The sequence below is a fragment of the Artibeus jamaicensis genome, unplaced genomic scaffold (genome assembly GCF_021234435.1).
Source record: "Artibeus jamaicensis isolate MK-2021 breed Jamaican fruit bat unplaced genomic scaffold, CSHL_Jam_final contig_889, whole genome shotgun sequence".
NCBI lineage: Eukaryota > Metazoa > Chordata > Mammalia > Chiroptera > Phyllostomidae > Artibeus > Artibeus jamaicensis.
In genome coordinates this window covers 2394524-2406900 of record NW_026522005.1, presented here as the reverse complement: position 1 = coordinate 2406900, position 12377 = coordinate 2394524, and the positions used below count along the sequence as shown (strand labels likewise).

Genomic DNA, 12377 nt, shown 5'->3' with positions numbered 1-12377 from the left:
ATGTTTGATTTCAGAATGTTCATTACACTCTCTTTCAACTAAAAACATGACAGTTTAAATGGCCCATAATGTAGTTATTTTGACAGTGACTAAGTAAGGGATATTTAAATAAAATGAATATACTACTGTTTACTGGAGCACAGAACTAGTGATAATTACGTAAGTATCAATCTGTCCATAAGATGAATGAAAGCAAATTGTGCTTTAGGTCTGGTATTCAGGAAACTGTTGCCATTAGATTAGGGTGTAGTTCTGAACTCCCCTCCCCTCACCAGGGGTGTACCCACTCCCTTGGATTAATTGCTTCACGCCAATATTCGGCCACAATGATAAAACTCACAAACAGCAGTTAATCTTACTAGTTAATTTTTTTCTTGAGATTTCCTTCCTGGAGCCCATTCTTCCCAGTCTAACCCCACTGCTGTCTAGGCCGGCTGTGTGCCTGCTATCCTGGGACCATCTCCCATCACCATTCTGAGAATTCTCGTGCTTAGATCGAGTGATTGTGGTGAATGAATACTTAAAACCTTTCCATTGGTTTGGGTATTGAATCATTTGATAATTGTAAAATGCTTATAATTTTTTAAGTTATAATTGACATTCATTATTATATTAATTTTAGATGTTATAGTCTTATTCATAACTATAATTTATGTGTATTTTTCTGTATACAACTACATTTATGAATTTCTTGTGGGTACAGACTTGTGTTGTTGCCATTATATGTATAATTCTTAGCATGATACTTAACTTGTAGTAGCAGATTAGAAGGATTTATTGTGGTTTTTTTTCTAGGAACGTTTGGATTTTGCAATGAAAGAAATAATATTTGATCTTCTCAGTGTTGGAAAATCTGCTAAAACTTTCACCATTAATCCAGAGGTAAAATGGAAAATATGTAGTGATACACTGTCCTAAACTTTATTTTTTTATTTTTTATTTTTTAAATATTTTATTTATTTATTTTTACAGTGGGGAAGGGAAGGAGAAAGAGTGGGAGAGAAACATCAATGTGTGGTTGCCTCTCATGTGTCCCCTCCTGGGGACCTGGCCCGCAACCCAGGCACGTGCCCCGACTGGGAATCAAACCAGTGACCCTTTGGTTCATAGGCCCGTGCTCAATCCGCTGAGCCGCACCAGCCAGGGCCTAAACTTTATTTTTTGAGCACCATTTCTGGAATCAGAATTCTTAGTGTCAAACCTCTAGTTAAATGTTCTACTTCTTACTCCAGTTGTGTTTGGAGGCAAGTTATATAACCTTTCTGATGGCATAAGAGTAGTTCCAAGCGTGGTGGTAACAGTCAAGAGAGGGAGTTTCAGGGGAACCAGCTCAGCTGACTTCTGGCAGTTGTTAAGCCAGTTCCAGTGTCTCATAGAAATAATATAAACATTAGGTTTCTTTAATAAATATTATCCATTCAACAATTACTGAGCATGTAAAACACGTCAGGTACTATGTTAGGTATAAGAGACAAAACAGACAAAACTCATTTGCCCAGATGGCGGGCACAATAAAGATTTTTAAGAAGACAGGAACTTCCGCCAAGATGGAGACGTAGATGGAGGACCCACCTCGCCTCTGTGCACAACCAAATCTAAGAACAACTATTTTTAACAGCAGTCACAACCAAGCCACACGGAAAATCGACAATACGGAGTCCAAAGGACAACTAGATACTCGGCTGGACCGGTGTGAGGAGCGAGGCCAGCAGCGGAGCAGGTTGGCAAGAAAAAATTCCCGGGGCGGTGAGCGGCACGCGCAGGCAACCGAGGGCACTGATCGCCAGCCAGCTGGCTGCGGGAGCGCACAGGGAATAGGCGCGGCGGTCGGTCGTTCGGGCGCGCGCATTTACGTGGGGAGAAGCCAGTGAGAAGGGAAGCCGGCGCGGGGCAGCAGGCTCGCGCAATTCCAATCGGATAAACCCCAGGCGTGCGGAGTGACTGGAAACGCTGGGCTAGCGGAGAGGACCGCCATTGCTCCCTCTCTGACCACGCCCCCACACACAGCGTCACAAACCAGCGACCTGGGTCGCCCGGTCCTGGTAAACAACTAAGGCTTCGCTCCGCTCACTTAACAGCGCGAACAGACCAAAAATGGCTCTAGGACAACTCAGAGCCCCAGAACCGATAGACCTAAGTGATGAAGAAATAGCCAGTCTTTCAGATGCACAGTTCAAAACACTGGTTATAAGGATCCTTACAGAACTGGTTGACTTTAGCCACAAATTAGAGAAACATATGGAAGCTAAATTAATTGAAATGAATGGGGATACAAAAGATTCCAATAGTAATGGAAAGAAAATTGGGACTCAAATCAAGGGAGAGAACCAGAAAGAAGAAAAAAATGATCAAACAGAAAGGAATGAAGAAATAAAAATTCAGAAAAATGAGGAGAAGATTAGGAACCTCCAGGACATCTTTAAACGTTCCAACATCCGAATTATAGGGGTACCAGAAGGGGGAAAGGCACAACCACCAGTTGAAAAATTATTTGAACAAATAATAAAGGAGAATTTCCCCAATCTGGCAAAGGAAATAGACTTCCGAGAAATCCAGGAAGCTCAGAGAGTCCCAAAGAAGTTGGACACAAGAAGGAACACACCAAGGCACATCATAATTACATTAGCCAAGATTAAAATGAAGGAGAGAATCTTAGAAGCAGCAAGAGCTAAGGGGACAGTCACCTACAAAGGAGTTCCCATCAGACTGTCAGCTGATTTCTCAAAAGAGACCTTACAGGCAAGAAGGGGCTGGAAAGAGGTATTCCAAGTCATGAAAACCAAAGATCTACAACCAAGATTGCTCTACCCAGCAAAACTTTCATTTAGAATGGAAGGACAGATAAAGTGCTTCTCAGATAAGACCAAATTCAAGGAGTTCATCATCACCAAGCCCTTATTATATGAAATGTTAAAGGGACTTACCTAAGAAAAAGAAGATAAAAAAGACGAACAGTGAAAGGACAGCAAACTCACAGTTATTAAGAACCACACCTAAAACAAAAGCAAACTAAGAGGATAGCTAGATCAGGAGCAGAACCATAGAAATGAAGATCTCAGGGAGGGTTAGCAATAGGGGAGTGGGAGGAGGGGAAGGGGGGAGAAGGTACAGAAAATAAGTAGCATAGACAGTAGATAGAAAATAGATAGGGGGGAGGGTAAGAATAGTAGGGGAAATACAGAATCTAAAGAAATTGAGACACATGTTCATGAACTAAAGGGGGAAATGGTGGGGGAGGGGTATGCAGGGTGGAGGGGAAGGGAGGGGGGAATAGAGCAAATGTAATGGCATAATCAATAAAAAAAATTTAAAAAAATCAATCACAAAAAAAAAAAAAGATTTTTAAGAAGACAAAAACAACGTTCTTTTCTGCTTCCGTGGCTCTGTTTTTCACTGGCAGATTCTAATTCACTCTGTAGACATTCAGTTTGCAGATTGTGTTAGGTATTTTACAGACGAATTACTCATCAGAATCCGTAACTTTTGAGAAAGTACGAAGCCTGGGCTCCGTCTTTTCTCCTGTGTCCTTTAACATAGTGGTGCCGGGCCTCCCCATAGTCCAACCCTGAGAGTCCTATTTATGTGGTTAACAGACAGGATAGAAGGTTATTGAAGCTTCTCAGTTACAGGATTTTAAAGACAGGGTAGTATTTATTTCCAGACTTTTCAAAGTGAGCGAACATGAGTGTTTTATATACTTTGTGTGGTTTTCGAGCAATGAAAGACATTCTCTTGAACATCCATTTTCAAAAGTATTTTCTCCATTGAGCAAGTTTACTTCTAAAGCAGTTTTCTCCTCACTGGAATTCTCACACTAAGAATAGAAAAAGTGTCAATTGTGCCGTTTTGTTGTTCTTAGTCATTTAGGCTTAATTGGGCATTATCTTCGATCTGTGTTTTCTGTTCAGGGCTCTTTTTAAGCTTGTGAGAGCTCGTTTAGTTAAAGACAGATAAAAGTATCCATCAGTTCATTTACTCAAACACATACAAATAGCGATAATCTGAGAGGAGGAGTAACTGAGGGCAGCCTCGTGAAGCCCTCACTGTGGTACATTGTGGACTCTCCCCCGTTGTTCAGGATGCTTCCCTCACCAAGGGAAAGCACCAGTACTGTCATATTGCCAAAATGAGTAAAGCTTACAAGCTTAATGTGCTTTAGATAACAAAAGGTATATTAACAGAGGTTTTATTCTTCTCGCTGTGTTCCAGTGAACTACCTTGCACACCCGCTGGGATGCACATACCTACCTGCTTTAGAGACCACTGGTGTAGGTCAGAGGTTGTGGCAGTTTGGGCTGAGACAGCAAAGTGCAGATGGAGAGAATGTCATTTACTGAGGGCGGAAACATGGAGAAGGGATCGAGTTTGGGGGGAGTGCATTTGGGGGAACACATCAAGTCTGAGACATCTTTCCCACACCCAAGTAAGGATGTCAAGTGGATCTGAGGAAAAATCAGGCTTGAAATTAGTAGGTGGTCTGGTGTGAGTGGGCATCGGAGTCATGGAAACACATGCAGTTGCTTTGGAGAGAGGACATGATGATAGGAAAAGACACCCCAGGGGCTTATCATGAAGCAGTCTGATACCTGGTGTCAGATAGAGGGGGCCTGACCTGACATGCGGGCAGAGGTGACAGCCAGCGGTGGCACAGAGGCCGCAGACAAAGGAAGTTCTTTCTAGGAAAGAAGGGACACTCGACAGTGTCCCCCAGGCCATGGAAAGTCATGCAGGATGCAGGACGAGTGCCTGCTGTTTGCCTCAGGGCAGTATTGTGGGGAGGGCTTATTAAGATAATTGCCTATAGTTAACAGGAACGAGGTATATGCGGTCAAAAGGGAAATGTTGAAGATGCAAGGAAATGGATAATAGTATAATCTCCCCAAAATATAAGCTCAGGTGGAATTCTAACAACTAGAAAGACCAGCACGCCCTTGACTCTAACAGGAGCGAAGGGGAGGAAGAAGAGGGGCATAGACGGGTACGCCGCTGTGCATCGTAGTGAGAGTTCGAAGAAAGTTGGTTTTCTCGTTCTGTTAAGTAGGAGACAAATCTTCTGCTTAGAGAGGGGAAGGGAGGATAGTTGGAGAGTTAAAGAGGTGGAAGAGGTTTGAAATAGCTTTACAGAGAATAGGGCAGCCAGTCGACCTCCGAAGGGAGTGGGTATGCGTTTGGGAATTTGAAATTAAGCAAACTTTGGTGCCTGGACTGGTTAAAAAATGTTGAGCAGAAAGGTTAGTTTTTCTTCTGTCCTCCTTCCTATTCCCTAGTGTTATTTGATGAGATGTTTTTAATATGAAAAAAAATTTGCTGAAACTCTTCGTTATTTTGAAACTTTTTCCTCTGAAGAGAATGAACATAGGCCTCCGAGTCTTCCTTGTGATAGCGGACAGTTTGCAGCAGAAAGATGGTGAACCTCCAATGCCAACGACGGGAGTTATTCTTCCTTCAGGAAACACTCTTCGTGTGAAGAAAATTTTTCTTAATAAAACCTTGACAGATGAAGAAGCAAAAGTCATAGGTTAGTGTTAACTTGAATAAATAACGTGCTTTTTGATACAGTTTAGTATTTTGTAAAAGTTTAAATCAAATCAAATACATATATATATATATTTGCCTATTATGATTATTCCAGTATACAGTGTGATAAAAAATACATTTTTGGTAATATCTATATATGTTGTCAGACTAAAAGTCTTTGGGTTAAATTTTTATTTTCTTACATGATGCTATTTACTGCATTTTATTCTCCCTTTAAATTTTAGTTCTCTGCATAATTTTTACACGTTGCCCAATATGCTAAAGCTGATCATCAGGAAGAATATTTCACAGTGGAAACTCCTTCTTTTGTAACATGATAAACTAACATTTTTCAAAGATTAAGAGGCTTTTATTTTTACAGAAAGTAACTAACTATCCTTTATTTAATTTCTGACATTTTATAACCAAGTTTTTTACCCCTCTAGGAATGTCAATTTACTATCCTCAAGTGAGAAGAGCATTAGATAGCATTCTCAGACACTTGGACAAAGAGGTCGGGAGGCCCATGTGTATGACTAGTGTGCAGATGTCTAACAAGGAGCCTGAAGATATGATTACGTATGCAGTGCATTATTTCTTCTCATTGCTATTTCTGTTTTTGTAAAAAAGTATAGATGGTTGATTCTTGCTTACTTGCTGTGTTGCTTTCTCTTCTGGAGTTCTTCCATATTGCCGTGTGCTGCTGTATAGCACTCATTCCTTCCCTGCGCTCAGTTTTATTCTTTAAAGTGCTGTTGAACCTCGTATAGAAAGCAAAGGGTGTCCTGGGTTCTCAGCCTGTTGTCAGTGACCAAGGCCTACACGAATTCTGTGAGTGGTAGATAATCCTAGTTAGCCCAGATGTGCATGGGCTAATTGGTTTAATAAGTCAAACAAGTGTTCTTATTTCCAGGGCCCCAACAAACATACAGAAAACCTGAAACCTCCTGGGAACCAGGGGTGCAGAGAGGAAGAATGTATGAGTCTTTTTTTTTTTTAAAACAGTACCTCGTGCCTCCCCAGCCCGCCCCACCATTAACACTGCTTGTCATCCGACATCTTTTTTCCTCATTGTGAGGGACTCCTGCTCAAGAGAAGATATTTCATGGCAATAGCTTCCTTCATTTGCTAAGAAGTATCTACGTATTCCATATAAGGGACAACATTTTTCAGATCTTGATATCTGCATTCTATGTCTTAGATTACCAAATTGGAAATTGGATCTCTTCATTTAATTAATACACAGTTATTATACTAGTGTACACTAACTCTGAGAGTTTCTCTGAGGCGAAGTGTTTCCTGCGTTACTGCATCTGGGAAATCTGCATTCGTTTCCCCACACCACTTTCCTCGTGCGTGTTGGTAGAGGGCCCTCACCAGGCCCCCGCGGCTGCGGGCGGGCACCGCCAGCCATGGCAGTGTCGGTGGTTTCCTCTGCAGCCCCATCCATGTTCAATCGGAACTTCACTTTTAATGAGAGCGCTTTTCCTTTTGTGCTCCACTAACCATGACAGAATTTGAAAAGAGCGGTGTGATTTGTCTCTGATTAGGAAGCCCATGTGTTAGGTACATCATGATTGGTGGGCTGAAGAGCTGGCAGGGAAGCTTGCTTATGCAGTTACTTAGAGGTGGTGCGTGGTCTCTGGGAAGTGAGCCACGCCAGGACTCGTGCCAGTTAACCAAACTGTGCTGACTCCAAGTCATGCACGTGGGAACCACGCAAAGAGGAGACTGACTGTATACAAACTCCCAAAGTTGGAAGCAAGTCTGTTGTCACCATAACAAATATTGGCCCAAAATATTTAAGTCATCCAGTTCTTTTCTACATTAGAATTATTTTATCAGGCCCCTGAAGGACACTTTGGATAAAAGAAATTAACTAAAAGCCTCACCTGAAAATATAGACCAAAAAAAAACCAGTGTATTAAAATATTAGATATTTAAAATAATGAAATTATTGAGTAACTAGAAGAAAATACAGTAAAATTCAATTGTAGGAAGCCCCTGAAGGAACCAGATGAATTTTAAAAATTGACACATTTTATTACATAAAAATTTTAGGTGTGTATGTGTGTCTTGAAGTCAAAGGAAGAGACAAGAGTAGACTGTAGCAACAGTGGTATATGATGAATGTGTTTTCCAAGAACCTTGTTAGTAAATAATATTAAATTTAATTTTTTTCTTAATTTTATGGGTCCCCAAACAACCAATATTGGGTTATTTAATGCCAATATAATTATTACTTAATAATTATTTACTAAAGACCTGAACAGTGTGGCTCAGTTTGGTGAGCATCTTCCTGCAGAGCAAAAGGTCACCAGTTCAGTTCCTGGTCAGGGCTCACGTCTGGATTTAGGGCCTGGTCCCCGGCTGGGGCAGTGTGAGAGGCAACTGATTGATGATTCTGTCTCTCATCGATGTTTTCTCTCTTCTTCCCTCCCTTCACCTGTCTCTAAAAATAAATAAAATCTTTAAAAATATAATTATTTACTAAAGATGCAATATTAGTTAAATTATATTAAAATGTATTGATTTGAAATAATTATATTATAAATAATTTACTTAATATTTACTATTTAAACCTTATAGTTCCTATGCTTGTTTTATAATCACTGAGAAATCTTTTTTGCTTACTGTTTTTCCTTGAATTATCTCTGTACTGTGTTGTTCATTTATAAACTGTTTATTATTTACTGAATTTGTATGTGCTCTTTCTATAATACATGAAACTTTCTGGGGTGGGCTCCTATCTTCTGTAACTACTTTTGTAAGTTTGCTTTTATTTTCCAATATGATAATATACTTATTAAGACCTGTTTAATGTATTTTTCAGGGGGGAAAGAAAACCCAAAATTGATTTGTTTAGAACTTGTATTGCTGCTATTCCAAGGCTGATTCCTGACGGGATGAGCAGAACCGACCTCATTGAATTGTTAGCAAGGTAAATGAGAATTAAATTTCAAACGAGCTCTGTTAGTGTTATCAGTAAAAGGCTAGTGGTAAAGACGTTTAATCTATTATTCGATTTACTTTCTAAGCTCCCATTTTGTCTTTTACATTTTGTTAAACATTGTCTCCATACTCATTTTTAACTTCTAAAGTTCTTTTAGATTCCCCTACAAATCCTATTTTCAACTCCCTCACTTTCCATCTAAATAATATTTCCTGGGATTTACATAACGCATTACCCCTTAACATATGGGCATTCTCAGTGTGCAGTTATACCCCTTAGGTGATTAATTTTTCAGTTAACTCCTGCAATTATGTCTTTGGTACCTAGGGTGGTGACCAGGTCTCATTTTCCCTCTTTTCTTCTATGGTGTTGCCCACAGGGTTGCAGTTTTTGTCTCTGCTTTGTCAGGCATGTCATAGATCTAAAAAAAGGAGTTAATAATATGAACCAAACTTAAATATTACCTTCCAAAATTAATTCAAAGTTGAGGAGATAGCTCGTTGAAAACCTGCTCCGTTGCCGTAGTTAAGAAGTCCCCAGACGAGGGGTCAGACAGTAGGTATTTTAGGATTTGCAGGCCCTGTGGTCTCTGCCTCTGTAGGTCCAAAGCAGCCATCGACAGCGTGTGAGGGAGAGGCCGTGTGGGTGCTCTCGTAGGCACCCACCTGAGTGAAGCTGTGTCTGTACCGGGCATGGATGGCGCATCTAGTGACGGGGCAAACATCTGAACAGTGAGGGACAGTTTACTTTGTCGTTTACTTTGCTTCTTTCCCCTATGATATTTATTTATCAATTTAGCAGAAAGAAAGCTTCTAGCAGGGGTGTCTGACCTTTTGGCATCTCTGGGCCAGACTGGAAGAAGAGTTGTCTTGGACCACATATTAGATACATTGTGACACATAATCACAAAAAAAAAATCTCATAATATTTTAAGTAAATTTACGATTTTGTGTTGGGCCACATTCATGGCCATTGTGGGCTACGTGAGGCCCATGGGCCACAGGTCGGACACCTCTGTCAGAGCCTAAATGTTTTGTCCCCTATTTCTGTCATTTGCAGTTGTGATGGCTGGACCTTGTTTGCTTAAAAATAAAGCAAGCAAACCAACAAATCAAAGACACATTGTAAGTGTGTAGACCCATATGCTGTCTTTAAAGAAAGCTACTTCCCCTGCCTTAAATTGGCCAGGCTACACTGTTGTTCTGTACCCTGAGGCACAAAGATAGGTGTAAGATGATATTCACACATTCATGGCTTTGAGGGATGTCGAAATAACCTTTAAAGTCAGCATCATGTAGTTGGCCAGTCACTCTCCTGTCCCACAGCACCTCCCTTGCTCAGAGACAGAATACTGGGCTAGAGACCCTTAACCTGACCCTGTATGATATTTCTGATGTGATTGTATCACTGCTGCCGCTTTGTGTGGCTCACTCCCAAGTCTGTTCATCTGGAACACACTTGCTCTTCAGCCTCCTTGTCACCGAAGGTTGGCTTAGTGAAGGCCAGACCTGAGTTCAGCAGGGTGAAGACGGTAATGCCTCCTTGCCCCTAAACCACACAGCTTTCCTCCTCTGTCGCCGAGGGTAACGCCATCCCCCCAGTTTCCCAAGCATGTAATTGTGGCACATTTTTAATCTTACCTACTTCTCATACTCACTTAGGCTGTTTTAACTTGGATGCGTTTGTCTTGATGGTCAGTCACCAAACTAGTCCTCTTCAGCTTCGGAAGCTTGTCCATGTGACATTACATGCTGTGGCCGTCTTCTCTGTTTCTAAATCATTCTCTCTATGTCCTTTTAAAAAACCTTTAACGCACATCACGTTCATGTCCCTGCATTGTCTCGATGTCTTAGCAGGCAATTTTGTGTAGCCTCTCCTCTCGTTCGTTTAGACTGAAGCCGCCTTTAGGGGCTTATGTGTTAGTTTGACAAGTTTATTTTTTACTTTTTTCCTAGGTGCACTCCATTTATGATGTTACTAGTCTAGATTTATTCTCATTCTCACCTTACGAATTATTTCTGTTACACTGAGTCCATCTCGATTGGTTCTATTTCTTTTGTCAGTCGTCTTGTGTATAACTGTTACCTCAGCAGCGTGAGAGGAGTGATCGGCATGAGTCGTGGTTCTTCCCAGTGACAGTGAAAGACAAATGGGAGAGAGTGTTATCATGTTATATGATTAAATACAATTTTTGATTGATTATAGGACAGCGTGGTATTTTAAGAATTAAAGTATTTTTAAATATAATTCTGTATTTTCTTAATACAGCATTTTCATTATGATCAAAATTATTCTGAATTATGGTAACAATACTAACTGGCATTAATAGACTGGTATGTGAATATAAACAAATGATGAATATAGACTAGCATCAGAAGGGATGTGACACAGAACGTGAACCTTGGTTTGTGCCTTCATACTTCTTGCAAACCAGTTAAGAGGACACACTCACTAAGGTCGTAGTGTTAGGTTTCGGGTGACGAAGCTCCTGGAAGGTCTGAGGTTTGCTGATGAGATTCCATCCTCACAGGCTCACAGTCCACATGGACGAGGAGCTGCGCGCTCTGGCTTTCAATACTCTGCAGGCGCTGGTGCTGGACTTCCCGGACTGGCGGGAGGATGTTCTTTCGGGATTCGTTTACTTTACTGTGCGTGAAGTGACTGATGTCCATCCCACACTTCTTGATAATGCCGTAAAGATGTTGGTACAATTAATAAATCAGTGGAAACAAGCCACCCAAATGCATCACAAAAACCAGGACTCACAGGTACCATGTTCTTCTGTATTGTCCCTTTGGCTTTGGTCGGTGGTAAATGACCAACGATGGTTATATATCAAACACTAAAAGTTTTATTTGTTTTATTCACCTCAGAGTGTTCATAATCCCTCAGACTGAGTTTTTCTGTAATTCGTATGTGAAATATATAATCTTTGTGTCTAACCTCTCCAGCCTCCTTCCTTTGATGACAATGAATTTCAAATGAACATAGATAGTAGAGGCAATTCTAGTTCATATGTAGGTTATTTCCAGTATATTTAAAGCTGATATAACAACAACAATAATAATAATAAACTGGGATAGCCTTTCATTTGAGGTATTTGATTGTTTTGCCAGTCCCTGTTTTTCATATACGGAATGTGTCTTCCTTAACCATTAAAGGTGCTCAGATTACTGATTTATGATAATGTGTAAGTCATAGAACCTTGGAGTTGTAGAGCTGGAGCATCTGAGCCAATCCAGCTTCTTAGCCTGTAATGAGCATAAAATCACCAGGGGCCTGAGAATCCATTTCCACCCAGTTCCAAAGTGGTGCCGTGCTTCTGGTCCTCACTTTGAGTACAAAGGGTACAATCCAGTCCCATCAGAGTCCACATAGAAATGTTAGGCCAAGCGTGATTAATAGTGTCAGCTCCAAGGTTACAAAATAGCCAGTGAATGATAGAAGTTAGGTACAGAATTCCTGTTTAGATTGCCAATTAAATGTTTTTTTTCCTACTATGTACACTGTTATATTTTTATAAGTTAAATATTATTTAAATTGCTTGAGCTGGGCAGACCTGTAGCCATGACTCACTTTACTCTTAACTGTTTTACTAGAATGCCTGTATGCATTTTTAAATTTCATTTTTAACCTCTGTTTACTTCTCAAGCATGGTGGCGCTAATGGAGCTTCTCACCCCCCTCCCCTGGAAAGGGGCCCCTACTCCAGCGTGTTCCACGTGGTGGAAGGGTTTGCGCTCGTCATTCTCTGCAGCAGCCGCCCCGCCACCAGGAGACTAGCCGTCAGTGTCCTTAGAGAAATACGGGCTTTATTTGCACTTTTGGAAATACCAAAGGTATGATTTAGGTATTTCATTTACTTACCTAGTGAAAACACTAAAAAACTGCCCTTTTGTCCATCTTCA

General features: G+C 40.8%; 1 protein-coding gene across 16 annotated transcripts in view; it reads left to right on the top strand.

Annotated features, from left to right (window-relative positions):
* FRYL (FRY like transcription coactivator) overlaps positions 1-12377 on the top strand; it is a 247593-nt gene that overhangs the window by 150433 nt on the left and 84783 nt on the right. For all 16 annotated transcript variants that reach the window (XR_008389628.1, XM_053654987.1, XM_053654985.1 and 13 more), the window contains 6 exons: positions 796-882; positions 5347-5518; positions 5964-6096; positions 8351-8458; positions 11001-11238; positions 12123-12308. Coding sequence is in view for 15 of the 16 variants with exons in the window: in XM_053654987.1 (XP_053510962.1) it covers positions 796-882; positions 5347-5518; positions 5964-6096; positions 8351-8458; positions 11001-11238; positions 12123-12308 (924 nt within the window). In the remaining variant the exon portion in view is untranslated. The remainder of the gene's footprint in view (positions 1-795; positions 883-5346; positions 5519-5963; positions 6097-8350; positions 8459-11000; positions 11239-12122; positions 12309-12377) is intronic.